Source organism: Crassostrea angulata, unplaced genomic scaffold (genome assembly GCF_025612915.1).
Source record: "Crassostrea angulata isolate pt1a10 unplaced genomic scaffold, ASM2561291v2 HiC_scaffold_45, whole genome shotgun sequence".
NCBI classification, from domain to species: domain Eukaryota; kingdom Metazoa; phylum Mollusca; class Bivalvia; order Ostreida; family Ostreidae; genus Magallana; species Magallana angulata.
The window spans coordinates 85496-111658 of NW_026441600.1; the positions used below are offsets into that span (position 1 = coordinate 85496).

General features: G+C 33.2%; 1 protein-coding gene across 1 annotated transcript in view; it reads right to left on the bottom strand.

The window, feature by feature from the left end:
* LOC128168734 (uncharacterized) overlaps nucleotides 1-26163 on the bottom strand; it is a 52742-nt gene that overhangs the window by 14715 nt on the left and 11864 nt on the right. Inside the window, exons 3-7 of the mRNA XM_052834874.1 lie at nucleotides 24926-25045; nucleotides 14766-14883; nucleotides 4556-4719; nucleotides 4361-4417; nucleotides 3622-3663 (exon numbers count right to left, since the gene is read on the bottom strand). Coding sequence (XP_052690834.1) covers nucleotides 3622-3663; nucleotides 4361-4417; nucleotides 4556-4719; nucleotides 14766-14883; nucleotides 24926-25045 — 501 coding nt within the window. The remainder of the gene's footprint in view (nucleotides 1-3621; nucleotides 3664-4360; nucleotides 4418-4555; nucleotides 4720-14765; nucleotides 14884-24925; nucleotides 25046-26163) is intronic.

Genomic DNA, 26163 nt, shown 5'->3' on the forward strand with positions numbered 1-26163 from the left:
CCGACAATTAGCTTATTTTATGTTACATTGTATATCTCAATTTTTTGAGATGTGTCCCCTACTTATTTTACTTTCATGAGAGACATTAAATGCATGTCTATTTGTATGGAGAGTTTTGGAAAGTTGGCAGTACTATTATTTTTTAAATTTGCGTAATAATTTGATAACTCCAAAATTTTGTAACAATCTTTACATTTGCTGTTGTATTCGTTATGTACTGGCATTTAAAGCCATTAGTAAAGCAAGGATTTTTTCAACTTTTACTTGGATATTACTTTTATAGTCACTACTTGTGTTCAACTTTATACTGTATTGAAATCATAACTAAATGCTAGTTTAAAGTAAAATATTTGTTTGATTTCTTCAAATAATGAATTTCCATGCCAGATTTAAACAATAATTTCAGGAAAATTATCATTTCTGTTTGGGACTTCATATTTCCAAAACATGGCATGTGACATAGGTCACAAATAAAATAAATGAACATCAGGTCCAAATCTTTATATTCAAGATGTTTTTGGATGATTGACATTACTAGTATTTCTGGTGCCAACCTTCTTAAGAGTCAAAGGAATCTCGGATCCTCTACCTTAGCTCCAGGGGCCAAAAATTGTAAACTCTTGGTAATTAGAGACGTGCAGGCCTTTAACAGTCAATCTTTTATAATATTCAGTTACATTAATAATGCACACAAAATACATAGCAAATGCTTGTTTCTACAAGTATACAATGTACAGGATATTAAAGTTAATTTCCCTAAATAGAACAAATAATTAATTGCCAAGTGACAATTTACCATGTATTTTTCAAGATGAAGTTAAAATTGTAAAAATAGTAAATGTATGACACACAGCTATTGCACAATGAAAAATGATTTTCAATATATGGCCATATTTATCACCCCCCCCCCTCCCAAATAAAAAGCCCAAACTTCTGCCTCGTGGCCTGGGCATTGAATTTTACAACTCAATCTCAGGACATTATGATAACAATGCATGACTTTATCTCCCATAACTGTGATAGTGCAGAAGAAACTAGAGGTACTGTGAGCAAGCTCACAATTGATACCCCCCGCTAAGAAAAAATCATAACTCATGTATTTTTTCTATTATAGAAAATATTGGATGAATCTATTTTACTGTCCCTTTTCTATAAATAACAACTGCTTTAATTTTTAAAACTGTTAATGCTAATATGAGTACCGTACCAATTTCTTTTCTTTAAATTCCATTTTATTTCAAGATTCGAATCAAACTAAAATCCACATGTCAAGCAGCCATTTATTATAAACCTTTTGAATAATTGGTAAACTGAACCCGATTTTTTCCCGAATTTTTTTTTCCACACATTTTTCTTCCAAAAAAATAATACATTGTGGCAGGCCATTTTCAGAGAGACGGGTATGATATTCTAAAAAATAATTTGTTGCTGAGACAAGCAAGCTTTGTGTCAAATTTTAGCTTCAAATTATTTCCATTAATACAAGGCAAGACAGGAATTAAGCATTTTTATTAACAATGACCTTGAACTTCCCCAATTGACCTTGGGTCAAGGTCATGAAACACCCTCAGGTTATAAGCAATCTTAATGTGAATTAAGAACTTCCAATATTTGTCCATAAGAGAGATATGGACCGGACACGAATTTTGCACTTTTCTTCCATTGACCTTGGCCTTGCCCAAATGACCTTGGTTCAAGGTCATTACACATTCTTAGGCTATAAGCAATCTTTGTGTGAAGTAAAACATTTAATGCTTCTCCATCAGAAAGATATGGACTGGAAACGATTTTTTTTTCCTGCCAGTGACCTTGACCTTGCCCGAATGACCTTGGGTTAAGGTCATGATACACTCTTAGATCATAAGCAATCTTCGTGTGAAGTAAGAACTTCCAATGTGTGTTCATAAGAAAGATATGGACGGGACACGAATTTTTCACTTTTTCTATACAAATTTTGCACAAACGGACGGACGGTGATTCCTATTTACCCCCCCCCCCCCCCCCCGAAAAAAAATTCTTTGCAGGGGGTATAAATATGAAATCAATTCCTTTTCTCTATGTAGCTATATTGGCCCCACCAATTTCACAATTTTGGTAGAGGACTTCATGGATATCATAACAATGCATTTAGTTTTTCTCAAATATATATTGGCCTAGAGAAGAACATTTTCTAAGATATAATACAGTTATACAACTTATACTCTATTGCCAAACTTGCCCCAACCTAGGGTCTTAACACGAGACCCAGGACCCATGAATTTCACATTTAAGGTAAAGACTTTTATGAACATCATATTCATGCATATAGGTTTTCTCAAATATGTATGTGAGTAAAGAAGAAGTTTAAATTTAAATACATTTTCACTTTATGGCTATATTGGTCCCGCCCTGGGTCCTGAACCCCTGTCCAAGGGGTCATTAATTTCACAATTTAGGCAGAGGGCTTCACGGACATTATCACCATGTATCTTGGTTTTTTTCCAAATTTATATGGGCGAGAAAAGAAGATTTTGAAAGATTTTATACATTTTACTATATGGCCACACTTTGGCCCCACTATAGGGCCTGGACCCCTCACCTAGGGTCCATGAATTTAACAACATTGGTAGAGAGCTTCATGGATATCACAACCATGCATTAAGTTCTTCATCCAAATATGTGGGAGTAGAGAAGAAAACTTGGCCTTATTTGCATATTTATCCCCGGCTTTAGTTTGAGGCCTAGGGGGTGACAAGGCTATGATTTTCACAATTTTGAATCCTTTCACCATAGAAATGTTTCACAAACAAAAATGGTAGCATTTGGCCTTGCAGTTTTCAAGAAGAAGTTAAAAATGTAAAATTGTTAATGCATTGCGAACAACAGACAGAGATCAATTGCAATAGGTCACCTGAGTGACTCAGCTACCCCTGACTTCGTCTTAATGAGCTAAAAATTCATAAGGATTACGTTTACTATGGGTTTTAGATCTCAAGAATATTATATTGTATACAAGTTTCACCTCTCCTGACCAATTGATTTTTAAAAGATTTCCGAAAAATAAAAATAATTCTTAATTATCTTCTTTTAGAGTATTGTGTACTTTCTTTCACTCACTTTAAGTTTCAGCTTAGGTGAGCCAACAACATACCGTAACATTATAGTAATAACAACTGATTAAAATGTGTTACAACAGTTTTAAAACGTTATTGTGTATATTTTTTGTGATCTACACACATACTTATAATAAATAATTTGTATGTTAAATTATACCTTTTTTTAAATGATGGAATTAATCAAAGTTTTGGTTTTAAATTTCATAAAAACAACGATATGCTTAGATTATAAGGGATATGCGATTTAAATAATAATAATGAAAACGTAAATTAACGAAAACTCAAAGAAACGAGCTATGTATTTTGTCAGCCTCATTACTTTTTCCGTTTCGAAACGAACCATCAACAATGCATTATATTTTTTTTAAATCCCTTTTATAAAACCAATAAAATCTTTTTCTGAAAAAAAAGAAAGAAAATCACAAAGATAAAACTTGATTAGACTTCTATGATCAAGATAATTAAAGAAAAATCATCGTTAGAATATTCCTTTGATAAAATTATTGACATTTACAAAATACTGTACCCCTGTTTATCTGTTGTCCAGAGGGTGCAATCTCATAATTTCCTACAAAATATTGATTAAAAATTTTTTTTAAAGATACAGAAGAGACAAATACTCGGATGTTCTTATATTCTCGAAGTCTAAAAATTATTTATTTTGGCATTTTACTTTACAAACATTGTCAAAATCATGTTACAAGCGAGAAACAGAGCTAAGGATTTTTCATATGGAAACAAATATCCTGCATTGTTTACAATTAACGCACTTTAAAAATATGACTTTATCTTTAAAACTTTGAATTATTACTGGCAAGATAAACTGTTTTATTGAGTTCATAAACTGTGGCTTCATAAATATTCCTTTGATACCAATTTTCGTGTATTTTCAGGTTAATAAAAAAGGTTTTTCTGCTACATGTATATACTAGGGTAGATAAAATTCTTATATATTTTTTAGCTTTGTATTTTTAAACCTAATCATTTTGTCACAAGAAAAGATTATTGACTAGTTTGTGATTAATAAGCATTCATTGATTTGGTCGTAAGTTCTTTTGTAAAACGAAGTCCAGTTCAACATCTTAATTTCAAAGAGGAAATCAAAGTATCATTCTAATCATGTCAAGTTGATATTGAAAGATGAAAATTGATCAATACATGATTCCAACATTAGGCTCCTTCATTGTGATTAAATTGGGTTGCTCATTTGCACTGTCATAATTTATGACCCATGCCACTTTTTACAGAGTCATACTGTACATTACCATTTTCATGTTCCACATTTGTTAAAGGCAACACTTCATTGAAATTTTCCTTGAAATCTGAACGAACAAAAAAAAAAACATCTTAAATAAAATCATTCTCACAGCTTTATTCTATTCTATCAGATTATTTGTTATCTTGTTGACTCTTAATTGTATAATTATCGGATAAACAGGTTTGATATTTTGTATAATTACCTTTATCTCTATATTTATAGCCTTGGGAGCGAGATGGTTTTTTCTTCAAATACAGAACCAGAAGAAATAGTAACCCTAATGTAGATAACAGTAGTACAAATACTGTAACAAGGCTAGGAATCAATACATCGCCAAAACGCTCTGCATTATTTTCATGGCCAATCCTATAAAATAAGATATAAACCATCAATAACCACTCACTTCTACACAATCATTATTACCAATTGTTTGCAAACATCAATTCATAAAAGTGGAAGAGACAAAAGTTGAAAGAATTTCGAATTCTTTTTACCCTAGTTCAAAGGACAAAGTACAAACCCTGAAACGTGCTACTACACCAGTTGCCAGTTCAATTTGTACGCTTTTTAAATGGTACGGTTCGCTTTGTGAACGAAACGGTTCCTTTTGTGAACAGTTCGGTTCTCTTCTTCCACGTTACGCTTTGCTCACAATAGATGTATGGATTTTTTTTGTGAACGGTTTGCGTGCTTTATTAATGAGAGAGGCGTGGCCTTGACGCTTTGATTTTTATCGATATAACTGTGTTTAGTATTTGCCCTATTTACTTCAGCAAGATGGTAATTATGACAACCTTTTATTTTTTATTGATATGATGTATTATTTTAACCTAATTAACTTCCATCCGCTCCCCCATTTTTTATACGTGCAGCGGATGGCAGTTTTAATTTTGATTAGTTTGGCATTATTGGTAATTAATTTTAAATCAATGTACTTATTATAATTGCTTGAAGGGAATGTGTGATTTAATACAGTATTCTTTTTCTGTCCTAGTCTTGGAGCATATCGATTTTTCTAATCCATTTAAAATTGCTAAGAAAAATTGCTCCGACTTTAATCCTGATACACAATAAAATTCGGTTTTGATATCAACTGTAATAAAATCAATCGACACGGGTTTTTATTCATTCAAATATTGATTTTATTGTTCGTTTACAAAGGTCACACTTAACCCAACATTGTTTCTCTTACCTGTAATAACACCGTGTGTATAGTCAAAAGTATTAGTATTTCGTTAAATAATACGTAAATCATTCGTACATTTAACACAATTCTTAAGATATACACAATTGGATATACACAATTAGTCAATAGCTTTTAATGGGAATATTGATCTCTGTTTTACGACAAGTGTCCGCTTTTCACTGTATGCATGTAATTTAGCAGCCGTTTTTAATTTTTGAAAACTTTTTCTTTGAACCAACTCAGTAAAATTTGAACATTTACCACTCACTCTCTTTCCATTGAACTATTTTCTTGTACAGTGTACATATACATGTAGTAAAGGTTTTCTGTGTCCGATGGACAGGGTGTGTGAGTCGACAGTTTTTTATTGATCTTTTGTAATAGCCTATTTATTTTCTCCTTTTTATTTACCTACATATTTATTTATATAATTGTTGTAAACGGGACACGGAAAATACCAGAAAATCAACAATATTACATGTTTAATTGGTCAATATATTAAGAATTTACCTAACCGAAAATACTACAGTGAGGAAAAGGGACACTGATCGCCATAAAAAACGTGAGTTAAAATCACTAAGTCAAAGGGAAATAATTGTTGAGTTATTTCAAATATGAACTCTCTCTTAAATATTGATTAAATTAAAACTGAAATTGAAGCATTTTCTTTAAGCTATGTAGGAGGAGCCAAGTAGAACGCGGTTCATGGTGCGATGTGTACTGTTATTCTTTAATTGATTGACAGGCGTATCAGGTGGAGTTCCGCTCAATTGACCGACTGTAGAATATTAAAGTTCAGTGATAAAGCTTTAATATAAGTATTATACATAGCACACTTGCGCTCTCTCTCTCTCTCTCTCTCTCTCTCTCTCTCTCTCTCTCATGTTATGCAAAGTCCAGTATGAACACAATGTTTAAAACATTTCCTAAGACTAATCGAAAATATCTCCATGCATTGTGTGAACATTTTACAATTTTATTTTATTTCAAAATTTTATTTTATTTTACAATTTTATTTTATCTTACAATGTTAAGAAATTGGCCATGGCAGTTTTGTCGATAACCTGAAGAAATGCAAAGGTCTAAGAAAAAGATACATCACACGATTTTTTGTAACGGTTTTAAACAAATATCTAGCAAAATATTGAACTTATTTTGTTAGCGATAATCTCCGTCCGTCTTCATCGAACAACAATGGTCAATTAAGCCGTATATGGAAGTTGCACGCTTATTACACTATACAGTACAATTTTTCGGTCGATTTTGGGGCGGGTCTTGCATAAATTATTATTGCACGCTTTTTGCACGGTACGGTTAATGGTTTTGTGAACGGTACAGTTCGTTTTGTGAATGCGTGAACGGTTTGTTTTTTGCACGGAACGGTACGCTTTGTTTTAGACGTGTAGTACCACGTTTCATGGTCAGTAGAAATGTCCTTATTGGCCTTATACCGGCACAAGGCTTATTTCAAACGGGACATATATGAACTTAAATAAAGTTACTAAAATTATTGAATCATAAAAAGTTTTTGATACATAATTCAAAAATTTTCTAGAATTTTAAAGTTTTTTAATTAACAAGAGGCCAATTGGCCTTAACGGTCACCCGAGTAGCGTATAACCCATACACAAACTTGTCGAGGAGTCTCATATATGGTTTTAATTAATTAGGTTTTATTCTGGAGTAAAAACATTATAAATTTGGAATGACGACCAACTCCCTGCCTGAAATCTTTTAAAAAAAGAACTATGAAACATATCATTTTGTGAATGCGTAAACGGTTTGTTTTTTGCACGGAACGGTACGCTTTGTTTTAGACGTGTAGTACCACGTTTCATGGTCAGTAGAAATGTCCTTATTGGACTTATACCGGCACAAGGCTAATTTCAAACGGGACATATATGAACTTAAATAAAGTTACTAAAATTATTGAATCATAAAAAGTTTTTGATACATAATTCAAAAATTTTCTAGAATTTTAAAGTTTTTTAATTAACAAGAGGCCAATTGGCCTTAACGGTCACCCGAGTAGCGTATAACCCATACACAAACTTGTCGAGGAGTCTCATATATGCATTTAATTAATTAGGTTTTATTCTGGAGTAAAAAAAATTATAAATTTGTAATGACGACCACCTCCCTGCCTGAAATCTTTTTAAAAAAGAACTATGAAACATATCATTTTGGCCAAAAACTTAAAGATCTGGTCTACAAAATCATGAATTCAGTTTTCCTTTCAGGTGTGTGGGAGAAAAGAAGATAATTTTTTAACATTATATGCATTAACACCTATACATCCATTCTGGCCCTGCCCTAACGTCAAAACCCATACTCCAGGGGACATGAAAATTATAGTAGGGGACTTCCTGGTAAACATAATTATAAGTCAGTTTTTATACAGATGTGTGAGAATAGAGAAGACAATTTTTAAACATTATACGCATAAACACTTTATTGCCATATTGCCCAACCCCAACCCCCTCCCCCTCAAGCCCTGAACCCCTGACCCAGGGGCGCTGAATTTCACAATTTAGGTTACTGAATTAGTGGACATCATAACCATGTATTCAGTTTTTCGCACACATGTGTGGGTGTAGAGAAGATTTTCTAAGATTTAATACATGTTTACTACATGGCCATATTTGCCTCACCCTAGAGCCTGAACCCCTGACACAGGGGTCATGAATTTCACAATTTTAGTGGAGGGCCTCAATGGCATCATAATCATGCATTTAGTTTTTAACAAGTACATATGGGAGTAGAGAAGAAGATTTTCCAAGATTTAATACATTTTTACTATATGGCTATATTGGTCGCACCCTAGAACCAGAACCCCTGACCCAGGGGCCATGAATTTCACAATTTTGGTAGAGGGTCTCATGAACATCAAAATTATGCAACCAGTTTTTTCCTCACATATGTGGGACAAGAAGATTTTTGAAAATTTGGCATTTTTTGTGCATATTTAACCCCACATGTGGCACCCCGGGGGTGGTAGAGCCATGAATTTCAGAATTTTGATTCCACAGAGATGCCTCACGCCAAAAATGGTAACAATCAGCCTTGTAGTTTTTAAGAAGAAGTTAAAAATGTACAATTGTTAACGCACGACGCACGTCGCACGACGACGGACGAAAACGGATAGCAATAGGTCACCTGAGTTTACTCAGGTGACCTAAAAAGACAAAAAACAGTTTCAAAGCTTCACTGTAAATACATATGAAATACATTTACAAATTTCTGTATCCGATGACATTTTTTTAATTTGATAAATCGAGAGGGAAAAAACACACACTTACTAGTAGTGAGAATAACCCCCTCTCTTTGCAGTAATTAAAAAAAAAAACATTGTAAAGCTTTTCTGTGGATCAAATCTTGAATATTTTCCTAATCTATGTCTTGATATCAAATACAATTGGTTACTTCAAAATTTTGCTCACTTTCTCCATTGTAACTGAACGATATCTTAGCAAGAAAGTCCTTAGCAGTTAACCTTAACAGTCGTCACAGTCGTTTTGTATGGCAGTCCCCTAGTTACAAGTTACAAGAAATAATATTCAGTATATACTGAACTGAACTGTGTTGTCCATCAAACTAGGGACTAGTTTCCTAATCACCAAATCAGCTGTACACGAGTCATTTGCGGCTGTGATATTGAAAATATTTTTTTGAAACATCAAAAACGCATGCACACACATGCAAGAAAAAAAGAGCTCTACATAGGGGAAGCATCAACGTGGCTAGAGCTGGGCATATAATTCTTTACATTGAATAGTTTATATTATCGTATATATTATTTTCATATCTCTAAATGATCGCTACATGGAATAATGGCTGACCTCCCTAAACTTTGTCGGAATAATTTATTTACACAAATATTACACCCAAACACGTTACCTTGGACGCAAATACGTGTAGAAACGCGTTTTAAACAAAAATAATATGACAACCACTGCACTGGCAAGGGATATCCATGCAATGAACGAAGAAACAAGACTGGCTTAAATAGAGGCACAGATACTTAAAAAATCCTCGATAACTGTAGACCAATTGACTGTGTATGGTTTAACATTGCCCATGCACAACTGTCAATGACCTCATGGATTTTAGAAACAGGGCGTTTTGTAGAAACCGTTGGACACATGTTACGTTGTTACTTTCTTGGATTTACTATCATTTCGCTACTGTGTTTGATGTAGTGCCGCCGGACTTTTCAAAAGATACAGACATAGGCACTCTGTATGAACGACACACGTGTTCGATGTACATGTGAAGTAAGGCGGCACTATCTGTGCAAAATAATTCAGATACCTTGAAAATTCTTTCGAAGAATAAAAATTGCTGTTTCATTTATTCTTGATCACAAATAGTTTACTACTACGCGTAGTTCATGCATTTAGAAGTCCGTGCCACCTCAATGCCTCGATCGGAAAGCAATGGACCGTAACTTTCTCGACTGGTATATATACCCCAGTGTCAGTAGAGGAGCAATCGAAACTAATATGGCGATCAACTGCTTTTATGAATTCCTGTCAGCTTTAACCAAATCTTAAACCTTAATCTCCTCCAGCATCCATATCCAGCATCCGAAACCTATGGCTAAGATTCAGCATTCAATCCTGTCAGGTGCATCAGTATAGTATCATAAGATGCAACATCCATGCAATTTGGTGAAGTTATAATCATCAGAGGGCACCTGCTCCAAAAACTTTAACCAGCTCTCAAAACATTAACCTCCTCCAGCATCTGAAACCTATGGCTCATATTCAGCATTCAAGCCTGTCAGGTGCATCAGTATCACAAGACACACCATCAATGCAAGTTTGGTGAGGTTAGGACCAGTAGTAACCAAGATAGATGCTATCAATGGGCACCTGCACAAAAAACTGATATATTGTAAAAATTTCATAAGAAGTATAAGTACACTGTATTATATTAGAATGCGCAAAAACATGCGCAATGAAAACTTAAGTTGGCCTCCTTAAATTAATACCAAATTATCATTTAATCAGCAGAATCTGAATCCTGCCAGATTTAACACCCAAGTCAATAAGGAGGTCCATATGCACAAGTTTGAAGAAGATACATGATTAATATAACTTAGATACACTCTGGACCTGCTCCAAATAGTTAAATCAGGTTCTACATGTTCTAAGCCCGATGCCGCAGTAATAGCATCACCTCCCCCTACTTTGTCTTGGTGAGTTAAAAATGAAATTTCTGTAATTTATGCCAATATTTGTTGTGAAGTCTTTGTTATAAATTACAACAACTAAATGCTATCTCAAATAAAAATTTATAATCAATAATTTAATTGATGAAACTCTTTGCTAAAAATAAAAAATTAGAACCTATATTATGTTCAGAATGTGATTTTTATGATCTTTAGACAAGTCAGAGTGGTTTTCCCCTTTCAAAAAAATTAAAACAAAGAAAACTATTACTGAGAGAAACTTTGGCCAACCATTGAGGGGATTTAGTAATGCAGTTTAACATCACAAAACATGTATTTCGCCTAGCAGCAGCAAGCTAAATGATCAAATATGGTTAAGAGTCATTGGATACCAAATCGGCTAATTGAAACACATCTTTTATAAACTGCAACCCGTGAAACTGTTACTCATATCACCAGTGAAATGACATCCATTTCACTTTTGATAACTTTTAGCATACGAAGGCAGTCCAAAAAGTTCGTGGACAATCGCGTTTTTGTCATTTTAAACGGGTTTATATATGCATATTGTATACCAACATATTTGTCATAAAATTCCAAATCAGATTAAAGTAGTTTTGAATGTTTTCATTAAAATTAAACTTAAATTTTACTGTATTCAAGTGTCGCGAAAAGCACGAACGGTCCAATTGTCCAAACTTCGAGATTGAGTTTTCAGATAAGAATATTAACAGTATTTTTAATACGGGTAAAAACGTCAAAATATTCAACTGTGACGTAGTCAGAATTGTGAACGTCATTTTCATACGTCATTTAATGCCGTTTTTAATTGAGCAGAGGATATTTCAAGGAGTTTACGGCAAGAACATGTCTTTGAAAATGCCAGAAAAAGCGACTTCGGCGGATCGCATGGAACAGCGCCATCATTAAGTTCTGCGTAGACTCGGGGAAAAACACCTATCGAAACGAAACAAATGATGGAGAACACAAAAAGGCATCGACACATATCAAGATCACTAGTCTACAAGTGGCACAAACGATTTTCGGATGGAGTTTGCGATTTAAAAGACGCTGAAAGAAGTGGAAGGCCTTTGCTTTATGACGATATAACGAAATCCCGCATTCATGACATTGTCATGAAAGACAGACGTCTGACGTTAAGAGAAGTCGCGTCAATAAGTGATGTTAGCAAATCTTCGGTTTTTAATATCCTCACTGAAGACTTCTGTATGAGTCGTGTTTGCGCAAGATGGGTGCCCAGACTTTTATCCGATGAGCACAAAAAAAGACGAATGCAGACAAGTAAGGCTTTCATACAGAATTTCAAAAGAGGAGGAGAGAAGTGGCTTGACAGAATCATTACTACGGACGAGACTTGGCTGCATCATTTTGATCCAGAAACAAAAACAGAATCCAGCATTTGGAAACACCGGGGTTCACCAGCACCGAAAAAGGCGAAGGTTGCGAAATCCGTGGGTAAACAATTGCACATATTCTTTGCTGATCGGCACGGAATGATTTCGGTCCACGCTGTACCCTCCGGTCAGACGGAGAATGCTGCATACTACTCCAAGGTAGAGAACTACCCATTTCATCACATTTAAATTGTAATTACAGATTTAAAAACGTCCATTTCGCTACATTAACCATATCGTAATTCATAAATTTAATACCCAGACATTCTAATCTTAATTTTGATTTATTTAATTACTATATATTAACTAGATACGACCTCGTTATGAGTAACGATTAGGTCTTCCGTCCGATTTTTTTTTTTTAGATAAAATGATACCATGAGATATCGATACAATTTCAAAATTACCCCCCCCCCCCCCCAAAAAAAAAAAATTTGAAGATAAAGAATAAAAACCCTAATTACGTCAGACATGGGCCTGACGATGACTCTTTCAAACCGATAATGTAGAGATCAACAACTTTGATTTTTATAATGCATAACAAAATATTTATCGTTTTCAAGTTATTCGTGATAGAATTTACGAGTCTCTTGGTCCCTAATTAAAGGGGCCAGTCCCTTTTTCTTGATTTTATTGGATAGAACTTTTGATTCTCTACTACTTTTGTTCCATATGTCTTGTCAAAATATCAACTGATAAAAAGATACTGATCAAAACATATGGAAATTTTGATTCGAAATCTGTACCCCATTTTTGTGCCTAAGCGAGCTCCAAGGAATAGCGCCACTGGTGCAAAACAACTAAATAGTGCATAACTTCAAACCATGCTCTACCTATCCTGAAAACTTCAAAGTCATATCTCTTATAGTTTCTGAGATCAACTCTGCACAAAATTGGTCGTAAAAAATTACAAAATCGACCGTAAATCCGGACCGGAAGTGACGACGACAAAAAATTCAAAAACATATAAAATTCAGATAATTTCCCATCATCTGTGAAAAAATTGTTCAGATCGGTTGAGTAGTTTTCGAGAAATCGCGTGCACAAAATTTGGAGAAAAAAAAATAATAATAAACAGTACGAAAACAATAAGGTCTTCCGTTGGAAACGGAAGACCTTAATAAACCCACATATTCTAAAGCCACATACAGTGTACCAAACAAAACATTGGTTTTATTTATTACAGGTGTTACGCCGCGACTTAAGTAAGGCAATTAAGAAAAAACGCCCTGCCATGGCTGTGGACCTTGGAAATATCATCCTACACCAAGATAATGCACCTGCACATACGGCAGCTTCCACGTGTCTGGAAATCGAACTCCTAGGATTCAATCTTCTTGAACACCCGCCATACAGTCCGGATCTTGCTCCAATGGATTTTGCAATTTTTCCTTTCATCAAATCACAGCTAAGAGGAGTAAGATTTAAGAATTCTGATGAACTTAAATATGCTACTCGAACCATTGTATCTAAAAATCGACAGTAAATGGTATTCGGATGTGTTCGATTCATGGCTAAGAAGGTGTGAGAAGTGTTTGCAGTGCAAAGGTGACTACGTTGAAAAGTAACAGAAACCAACGCGCTACGTACGACGTTATAAAAACGTCGTGTAACCGTCAGACTGGGTCGTGCGGCCTGTACAGGCAATGTTTTTGTAGTGATAACTACATTATGAGAATGTACATTGTTCTGAATTTTATACACATGCATAATTATAGTCTATATTAAAATATTTTAATACTTTTCTAAATATAGCGTCGTTATTTAGAATGAAATCACATGTGTCCACGAACTTTTTGGACAACCCTCGTACATTTTCATAGTCTACTTTATTTTACTTTATTCTAATCTTATATTTTCCAATACTTAGCAATTCCTTATCGACATCTAAAGCATTCCTTATTACTTATTTCTAAAGGTTGTCCAAGCTGTTGTTTACTTCTTAATCCCCTAGAATATTTAGTGATTTCACAGTAATTGTTAATCTTTATTGTCAGTGACACTGCTCATGGCACTGGGCACTCATAGGTGTTAGTTAGGGTAAACAAAACCACTTTGACTTCTTCACATCAAAGGGATGACACTGATAACTTAATTATTTGATTAGCCCTAAGTGACAACTTTACCTTAGGCAATTCATAGAGAAATTAATTCTTGTACATGAGTTCTTCTAGAGAGAGTTAGCTTTGAGACTTCGGACTGAAAGGATGTAGGGCGAAGCTAGGAAATCATGAAGAGTGTTAGGAGACAAATTTCTAATTCATCTGTTTAGGCCCCCTCCTCTAAATTACAGTTAGGAACAAGACTTGCTCATTAATGTTGTTACCTGCGTGTGTAGATTGGATTATTTAACATTCAATCTTTAATAAACATTTCTCATATCCTGCCATTTGGACTTTGTGCATTCTTGATTTACTTATTCCCCTTGAGCTTAATTCCCCAAATGAACGTGCACCATCGCCTAGTTATGTACCAGACATCCGGGCGTGGTCACACTAACATAAAATAGTGTCATCAATCAGCGCATTGCTACATCAGCCGTATGTATTCCTTAAAAGGAGATATATATGTGATAAACTATATCTTAACTACTATATATACTAAAATCATTATTCTATAACCAAATAAGATAACTTACTCATTATGAATCTGTGGAGATGATGAACATGGTGCTACGGTTGTAAATTTTGGATTAGGTTCAGCCTCTGTTTGTTCTGTAACTGTTGTTTTCGTTATCAGATCATAGCATCCTGGATCTGAAATTGACAAAAGATCTATGAAAATGACAGTTTGTACGTACTACTACTGGCTCTAAAGACCCCTGTCCATATAGAAATCCCGTCTTTCTCTGCCATCCCCTGAGTTTTCGCTGTCATCCCCTGTACACATCCCCTATGTGCCACTGTAAGCCCCTGTCACCCACTGTAGGTCACTGTATTTCCCTGTGCATGCCCCTGTCATCCCCTTTACAGTCTCTAACTGTTTGTTTGGTTTTAAAAAAATTTTTAATGTTTTCGGTTTTTTAACAAAAATTATATATATATTGCTTCCACACAAGTTTCAGCTTTCCTGGCTGATTAGTTTCTGGGAACAAAAGATTTACACTATATATTCTTATATAAAAGTTTGACCCCCTACCCCCATTGTGGCCTCTCCCTATCCCCGGGGGTCATGATTTTCACAACTTTGTTTTTACACTACATAAGGATGCTTCCACACATACAGAAGCTTTCCTGGTTTATTAAATCCTGAGAAAAAGATTTTTAAAGATTTACTCTATATATTCCTATAAAATATGTAGATGTAAAAATTCACCCCCCCCCCCCTTGTGGCCCCACCTTACCCCTGGGAACCATGATTTAAATAATGACTGAGAAGAAGACTTTAAAAGATCTATATCAAATCTAACTACATGAGGATGCTTTCACACAGGTTTCACCTTTTCTGGCTGATTTGTTTTTGAGAAAAAGATTTTTAAATATTTACTCTTTATATTCCCATATTAAAGTTCGACCCACATTGTGACCCCATCCTACCCCCGTGGACCATGAGATGTACAAACTTGAATCCACAGTATCTGAGGATGCTTCTATACAAGTTTAAGCTTTTCTGGCCCAAATGGTTTTTGAGAAGAAGATTTTTGATAATCATCAATAAAGTTTCAAACAAACGGCAAACAACAATATCATATAGATAGATCTATATTCCAATAGTAAATGTACCTGTAAGTTGAGATGGCCCCTAAAAGAACCAGATGGTAGAATTTCTTGAAACTGATCAAATATATTAGAGTTAGCGTAAATTACATATGGTTAAAGAATAAAATGTTTTCCTATTGTACAGTAGTTTTAAGGAAAAAACCCAAACCGTGGCCTCCTTAAAGACTCCATTCCGCCTTCCTGTTTTCTAAATTCATTAAAAGAGGGCCATATTTTTACAAATGTGAATAATTCTGACTCAACATTGACACAGATATATACTGATATACACCTTTTAAATCTATTACATGTATAATTATGAACAAATGGCCTTGTTTTGAAATTTATAAAATTATAGTTTATTTAAATTGTTAACTGAGGGGGAGTACGGGAAATCTGCAATGTTCTCTGCCATATGTTACCTGCCTGAGTTAAAGCGCTCAGCTGAATAACAAAACATACATGATTAGCATGTGGAGATAATCAATTAATAAATACACGGATTGATATTTTAACTGAATTGCTTGGTTTGATGATGCTTAGAATAACATCATATGCACATGATGTAGATTCTATTTTGAAGGAAGTTGATTAATTAACTTATTAATCAAATAAATTTAATCAATGATATTTGATGTCAGCCATTGTTTTTTCTGGTACTTAATGAGATTGGAGAGAGAGAGAGAGAGAGAGAGAGAGAGAGAGAGAGAGAGAGAGAGAGATGATTTTTTTGGCGGGGAGGGGGTCTGTATGGTCCCGACACTTTTAAATTTAATTAGTGTTCATTGTTCAGTTTTTAGTTATTCATAACGGAAGCATTCCTTACCATAGTGTTGTATAAAATTGTCCTCATAGTTACATATAAAGCAATATTTTATTACGATCTTAAAACAATGTTCTGGATTTCATATTAAAAAAATATCATACATTTCTTTGAATCTGATTTGAAAATGAAAAATATAAGATAGCAATACTGTTTAATTCATATGACTGTGTCAATTAAATGATGTTTCAAATTTAAAGCTCTTTTTTTCATGACTTTGTATCAAATTGTTAGAACTGATAAATCAAAATTTTCAATATCTGTTTTCTTTACTTGACAGATAGGGAGAACAAGTTTTAAGGGGTGTTTAAAGTTAATATAATATTGCATAACTGTTTAGCAAAAGCTACAATGTAGCATTCTGAAAAAAGTGTGTGTATTTACTTGTACATATACATGTACATGACTTTTGTGTGTCTGTCAGGGATGGGGTCAATTACAATGGAAAGTAATATTAATTAAATTTCAATTACTTGCTTAAATTCTTCAATTAAATTACCATTAAAAGAGTTTTCAAAAGTAATCAATTAAATTACAATTACTTTGCAGATGTAATTAATTAAATTACAAATTACATTTTCATCAAAATTTACTAAAACCATCATTTATCTACAACACATAAACATTTAAGGAGGTATGTCTATAATGTGAATAAAATTGTGTTGAAGTCAAAATACTTTCACTGTTTGAGAATTTGCATATAACTCTGATATTAAGTAACAATTTTTGGAAAGAAGAAATATAAATATATTAGTTGTATTGTTTATTTCAAAACTCAGGTACCGGTAGTAACAATATAAAGGTGTCCAATACCACCTTGATATTCAATAAAAGTTTGAAAGTCATATCCCGTAACCTACCCCTATCATGTCAACTAAAGTATTTCCTGCATGCAAAACTATTATATGAAAACTTTCTCATTTGAATTTTTATCCACTATTTTTTCTTTATAAATACAATGCCAAAATACAGGTTAATCTCAGGTAGAGGGCAGACTATAATTGTTATCAAAACACAATTCACACATGTTTTTCTGTACCAACATGTAATTATCAAATGTTTGCAATAAGGGAACACACCCTGTAGACATGTTAGGCATCACCCATTTGAAGCCATGCATTTTAGCTCTTTGTATCTTAGGGTATCAATTACAAAGCATGCATGACTTCAAAGTTAATTTATACAATTTAGGTAACACTGATTTTGTTTGTAAATTAAACAGTGTTTTTTTAAAACTAATTCAATGATAATTGACAGACTAATTATTCTAATGAGAAGGGAAATAAGTATCTTTTAAGAAAAAAAAATCAAGCAAATCATCAAATTCATGTACTTAATTAAATTTGGGAAACATGATTAAATATTGAATCAATGAAAAAATTCATTTGAAAAATCATTAGTATGATACATGTGTGTGTGTGTGTGTATATATATATATATATATATATATATATATATATATATATATATATATATATATATATATATATATATATATATATATATATATATATATATATATATATATATATATATATATATATATATATATATATATATATATATATATATATATATATATATATATATAACAATAGTTCAATACTTTTTAACTACTCTTCCTACATGTATCTTGACCTTGTACCATTGATAGTGTGGGGAATAATTGATAGTGAACAGCTTCATATTTATATGTACATCAGTGTGTAATTGAAAGTAATTGAAAAGTAATTGGAATTACATGCCTTTTTTGAAAGTAATTAATTAAATTACCATTACATGTAATTGAAAATATGGCCAATTACACATTACTTTCAATTACATCAAAATTTGTAATTAATTCAGTCAATTACCATTACAAATTACCATTACCCCATCCCTGGTGTCTGTCACCTCATTTTTCCCCCAATTCCCTTCACCATGCACTGTAAATTGTCAAGAATAGAGGACTGTGTACAGTAGCTATATTATATAATCACTGGCTGACCATTCAGATCTTAAGAAATGTGTGTATATATATACATGTACATGTACTTGTACACATGTGTCTCGCTACCGTGCACTGCAAATTGTCAAAAAAGGCTGTGTACAGTAGCCATTATATAATCACTGACATAGTGAAACAAATATGTCAACATCATCATCTTTGAAAACTGTAACTTCAAACAATCAACCTGTTGTTAAAATTTTGTTTTCAAGTTTTTTGATCAATTGATTTGATGTAAAATAAAACATTAATGGATTAAAAAAAAATATTGATCACTCACAATAAATCTATTGAATATAAAATAGAATTGCAGGTAATGAAATTAAGATTGCATGTTAACTTATTAAGAAATTATTTCCCGGCTAAAATGTGTATTAGTAACTTTTAATACAAACTCTTTATGCAAATCTCTCTCAGCCTATACCGGTATAGGCTTGTGATACAAGAATACAATACTTTCTCAAATTCTGTAACTTTTTGCGCTACAGGGATATAACTCTGATTTTTTATTTTGATGTACATAACACCAACTACCCTTAATATTTGATATAGTTATGACATCAATATCTGTATGATGTAGATAATCGATTAGGGGGGTTTGTTGGTTACAGTGAAAAAGTAATTGTTGTACTCAAGCATTAAAATATCAATTTTCAAAATGCTGATGTCCACAACACATGGTTTTAAATAGCTCTCTATAATATATCAACACAAGATTGCACATATATAGTTATTACTTTGATAGGTATTTCATTAAATTGGTGGAATTGGAAAATTAAATAATACTTCTGAATCAAATAAATTGCATTCGTTTACATGTATTGAGAGTAGTCATAGATTTTGACTTATGTTCCATTTTATTATATTTTTTTAAAAAATTTATCAGAGATTAATAGAAACAAATAATGAGATAATTCAAATAAATATCAACATTATTTTCAAACAGCCTAACATAAACAAACATAAATACATGCAGCTTTTTGAAATTGCCAAAAAATGCGTTCGCCCTAGACCCCATTCACCCTGGTTTTCGTTCGCCCTTAATTCTGTTCACCCTATTTTAATACACAATTAAAAGAGTTGTATATATTTTATATTCTAATAATATTAACATTATAAAGAGATATATATACCGTAATTATACTAAACAACACTATTACAGTATAACACCTTTACATTTTAATAATCAATTGACTGACCTGAAAAAGTTACGATGACTTAATTATAATTGTGAATTAATTATAATTATATATTAAATTTTATGGTTCACTGTAGTTTGATACAGTTTCAAGATTTTTATCTCAAGGTCAGAAGACATGTTCCTCAATTTTATATAACTTTTTACAGGAATTTATAATTGATTTACTACAACTTTGACAAGCTTTCTTGCAAAAAATTAGGACACCTTACCAGGCATTTCTGCAATATATTAGATTATGCAAATTCCCATATAATCTTCTGAAAAATACACTTGAATTGCTGATATAACAAGAATAAAATTCCTGAGTCCCCCGCCGGTCAAGCAGTAGATCTATACTAGTATCGACCAAGGCTGATTTTCGAACTTGACCAAGGTATTAGTGATATAAACATTTCGTATAAATTTCATGTAAATGACTAAATCCGTCAAAATTTGTAGGCATGAGAGCGCTAACAAGGTGAATTTGGGATAAAACGGAGTCATTATTGTAGTTAAAGTCCAATAATTCCAACAAAAAGTATCGACCAATGCTGATTTGTGAACTTGACCAAAGTATTAGTGGTATAAACATTTGGTATAAATTTATTGAAAATCCGTCACAATTTGTAGGCATGAGAGCGCTTACAAGGTCAATTTTTGGATAAAACAGAGTCATTATTGTGGTAAAAGTCCCATAACTCCAACAAAAAGTATCGACCAATGCTGATTTTCAAACTTGACCGAAGTATTAGTTATATAAACATTTGGTATAAATTTAATGAAAATCTGTCAAAATTTGTAGGCATGAGAGCGCTTACAAGGTCAAAGTTTGGATAAAACTGAGTCATTATTGTGGTCAAAGTCCCATAACTCCAACAAAAAGTATCGACCAATGCTGATTTTCGAACTTGACCAAGGTAATAGTGGTATAAACATTTGGTATGAATTAATGAAAATCCGTCAAAATTTGTAGGCATGAGAGCGCTTACAAAAAAGTGTGACGGACGGACACACAGACGGACGCCCGGCATTTCTATGTCCCCGCTCCGCGTTGCAGCGGGGGACAAAAATTTATAAATACAGCACAGGGAAATTCACTATATAAAAGCTCCATCTCGGCCGGGGCCTGGGTTGGAACTAAATTACGACCTATAGAACCATGCATATACATTCCTAGCAATTAATGAGCGGCTACAGCGTTAACCACTAGGCCAAATGCCAAACAAGAGATGTTTGTAAAACACTTATGCCCCCCTTCCTTGGAAACAATTGTGAAGAAAATGAACGGACACTGCAAATAATTGGAATTTTTCTATGTCCAAGGGGCATAGCTCTGTCAAAAATGCTTGATTGTACCCAAAATTAAACTTGACCTAGATATTATTATGATAAACCTGTATACCAAATTTCATTTGAATATGTCCATCCTGTGCGAAGAAAGTGAATGGAAACTGCAAATAATTGGAGTTTTTCTACGACTAAGAGGCATATCTCTGTTGAAAATTCCTTGATCATACCCAAAATGGAATTTGATCTAGATATTATTATGATAAACCAGTATACCAAATTTCAATTCAATACATGCTTCCTATGTGAAGATTATTAACGGAAACTGCAAATAATTGGAATTTTTACTTAGTCCAAGGGGCATAGCTCTGTCGAAAATTGCTCGATCGCATCCAAAATCAAACTTGACCTAGATATTATTATGAATCAATAAACCTTTTTACCATATTTCATTTCAATATGTGCATCCTCTTTCAAGTAAAAGAACGGAAACTGCAAATAATTGGAATTTTTCTACGTCCAAGGGACATAGTTCTGTCGATAAATTGCTCCATCGCACCCAAAATCAAACTTGACCTAGATATTATTATGAATCAATAAACCTATTTACCATATTTCATTTCAATATGTGCATCCTCTTTCAAGAAAAAGAACGGAAACTGCAAATAATTGGAATTTTTCTACGTCCAAGGGACATAGCTCAGTCGAAAAATTGCTCGATCGCACCCAAAAACAAACTTGACCTAGATATAATCCTTTTTACCAAATTTCATTTCAATACGTGCATCCTATGTAAAGAAAATGAACAGAAACTGTAAATAATTGGATTTTGTCTATGTCCAAGGGACATAACTCAGTCAAAAAATTGCTCGATCGTACCTGAAATTGAACTTGACCTGGATATTATTATGATAAAGCTGTATTCTTAATTTCATTTCAATACGTGCAACCTATGTAAAGAAAATGAACGGAAACTGTTGATGGACCGACTGACAGACCAAACGACCGACAGACAGCAGCAAAACAATATGCCCAGATTCCTTTCTTCGAAGGGGGGCATACAAATATAATTCTTATCATTTTAAAAACAATTATGAATAATAATCTCATTGGAACTCTTTATAACGAGGAGATACAAAAAAGATGCTCAAGGAACGTGTCATCTGACCTTAAAATGATGTGGTTTATGAACGAGGTTTAGGTAGTCAGCAAACAAAGTTTAGGGTGAATGATAATCAGAGCAAACAATAATTAGAGCAAACAGACTCTGGGCAAACGGACCCAGGCGAACAGGTAGATAGGACAAATGAACCCAATACCTCAAAAATGAATCATGCTTGAATGAACCTGTTATATAAATAATATATATATTTCACTAAATTGTTTTCGTCATCATCAAAGTGATCGTTTGATACTCATAAAATGGGTTGGGCGAAAAAAATGTTGATACTATAAAAAGAGAGGCATTAGAAATGATATGCAACTTTTATTGACTTTCTAGAAATGAAACGCAAGCTGCAAACCTTTTTCAAACAAGATGTATGTGAGCCAATGCTCACTATAGGGATTACCTCCACCCTGATGTGAATATACAAAATGTGCAAAGTCATCATTCAACAGTAAGTTGTCATCCAATTAGTATAAAAATAGATTCCATTATACTGAATGTCTAAACAAAGAGTGTTTTAAAATTCCAAGCATCTGCAATTAATAGTTGCTGAGAAATCTTTGATGAAAATTTGTTTGAATATTTAGCTAAAAAAAAAAGTTGTAATTTAACATGTCACGCAGTTGACGTATCATTGGTACCCAAATAGATCCTATCATATGGCATGCCCTAACTAAGAGTGTGTAAAAATTTCAAGCATCTGCGATGAATAGCTGTTGAGAAAAATGCGAGAGAAATGTTTGTTACGGTCAGACATAAACACAAGGGTAAAACAGTATACCCCTTTCTCATTCAGAGAGGGGTATAAAAACTAACTAGAAAACTGACCAGTCAGGAAGGGCCCCGCTATGACAATTAATATAGAGAAGTAAAAAAAACTTTGATTGTGAAAAAGGATCTCTAAATATATATCTTGATTTTAGAATTCAATAAAATTATCATAAAACATTGTGTACGGTATTTTAACCAAAACAAAATATGAATATTATATTTTAAATCCATAATTCAAAGAATGTACACAATACTACACATCATTCAAAATTGACCTTAACTTCAAAACAAAGTTCATTTGCAGACACAGGCAGTGCAGTAATTAATCTCAATGTGACAGATAAAGATAAAGCTTAGGATTTTCTTCCTGTGGAAGGTTAATTAATCCCAAAGGACAAATATTGCACAGCCTTCCATGTATACAATGGTAACATTCTCAGCAGTTATCTCTCTTTGCCCATTCATTCTCAGCAGTTATCTCTCTTTGCCCATTCATTCTTATGCATAGTTAGGAATCTACCCCACCACCCCAGCTCCAAACCAGAAGACATAGAGAACCAAACTTAGCATCAAAATATGCATTTCTGCCTACTGAACTACCATACCAAATTTGAACTTGATTGGGCAACCATAAAATAAGTTATTAGAAAAAACAGGAAATTTGTGGACGGAAGAGTGACAGACGGATGGACAGAAGGACGGACGGAGTGATTACTATAGGGCACCCGCAAATCCTTGCGGGGCCCTAATTATATAAGTTAGTCAGCTAAAGGGATATTATTTCCATTAAAAAATCTGTAAATCTAATACCCTCTAAACCCTTTTAAATTTTGCCAAGTAAAGTGGATCAAGTGTTATAAAATAAAAATATGTGGTCAATCCACTCATGTTGTCATCTCTGAAGGGGTACTACAGCTAGTGCATATAAATTTCTTATTTTCTCCTTACATGTATGATCCATAGGCCACATTGCTTATCTCAGCAGCAATATTAATCTATGACCCAAACATTTACTGTGGTATTATTATTAGTGTTTATGCTGATCAACAATTATCTTATCTCATACATATGTATTTTAGTAATAAGTTTTTTTTAAGGAGCTTTAATATAACCTGAGTGAGTTACAGACAGATGGACAGAAGATGAGGAAGGAAGACAGTTTTGTTGATATCTCAGTGTCCTGTCAATATGCATTAAGGTACATGCATTATAAAAGATCAAAGGCCTGAAGGCCTGAGCGGCGCATCGCATTGAAGGTAGCTAAAAACATCACTACAAGTTGTTAAATATCGCCATTCTACATGGGGAAGGTGGCGCGCTTTTCCTCATTCAGTTGGACATTGTCTTATTTGTTTTATCAAGTGATAAAATACGAAATCTGTTCCTAGCTATAGGAAGACAGCCACTTACTCTCATTTTAATATAAATATTTTATATACGAAATTATTACATTTTTTTACCTCCGATATTCGACAAATTAAAGTCACCGCTTTTAAATTGAAGTACGAACTGTTGTTATGCAAATTATCTCATCGGTTGACTGGTTCTTTGTCCCTTTCGTACGCAAATCGCATTGCAGGCATTGTCAGTCTATCTCATCTGCCTATTAATCTTTGTTTTGTTCTTTTATTGATGTTGATGTTTTTTCAATGTGTAAAGGATATATCTGTTGTAATGATTTGTTGATATTTTTAAAACGAATACTGAATATATGTTCCTGGTTGAAATTACGTAACAATCAGAACGGCACTACCAGGTATATATTTATTGGCGCATTGATACTTGAGTTCTATATGCCGCTTGTATATAAGCCGAGAGAAGTGAGCTGACAGCAATGAGGCTACATCGCTGATAGTGATGCACCTCAAAAACAATCTAACATACATTTGTAAGCTTCAGTTGATTTGTAAGGTATATGACATGGCTTTGATGAGAACTTCAAACAGTTTGTGTTGCGGTTGGGTTGAATCAAGTTTCCAGTGCTGCTGTATTCCGTGCAATGACCTGAAATAAAAGAATAATTAAGCAAACTCTGATTTTCTCAAGATTATAAAACACATGTAATACAATAATTATAACAGCTAGGCCATCATTGTTTTTTCAAATGAACAACTTGTTTCCAATTACATTAAGTTATTTCATATTCTTAGCTAATATAAGTCCTAACAAAAAAATAGGTTTGTTTTCGCTTTCCAGACCGACCCTAACTTAAACCCGCCGACCCAAAAAAAATATCGGAGTTTTTTCATAAATTTTTGTTTTTATCCGGTTTTTTGTTAAAATTTCAGTTTTTTTTTCTATTTAAAAATTTTTGTGTCCTCTAAATTTAAGTCCTAAAAACGCTTATAGAACTTATTTAGATGTCATCAGTGTTGTGTAGATGTTTGTTATTTACAAATGGCAGCACGTCTTGCCAGTTGAGCTCGAGAAATGTTCCCACCAGCCAGGGAAAAAGTTCTTCAGATCATTTTTCTCTGGGCTTTTTTTTAATCTTACCCAGTTTAATAGATAAATGGTTTAATATGCGCAATTGAACAGATGGAGACCCTACCGACTCTAATTTTTTTCAGCCTGAAAGCGGAAACAAACCTATTTTTTGGTTAGGCCTAATATACAGTAATTACATGTGTATATCTTTAAAATTCAATTTCAACACATTTCAAAAAAGTACATGTACTGGTAATTAAATGTGCAGTTTTCTTCAATTTCTATACCATATATAATTATGATGTAGCATGTTCTATGCAAATTACATTATTTAACCCATGTTAATTTTATCTGATACATTATTGGCTGTATAATTAGCATCTGATCACTATTACATGTACCATGATTACAATATTGAAATAGCATATACATTTGTACACCTTTAAGCTATTATTCAGAGCTAAAAAAATAAATTTTAAGGAGGAATTATATTTTATAGTTGGATATTCCTACTGGTTTTAAGATTTATGATATCAAATTTATGTTTCACATCAGAAAAAATCTAATCAGTTTTGTTTTTCCGAGGACTAATAATCAAGTGAGAAATTAAATTAAATTTCAAAGAGACAATGATCTACTCAAATACATGTATAACAAGATATCTCACCTGCAGAGCCACAATACATGTCATAAAA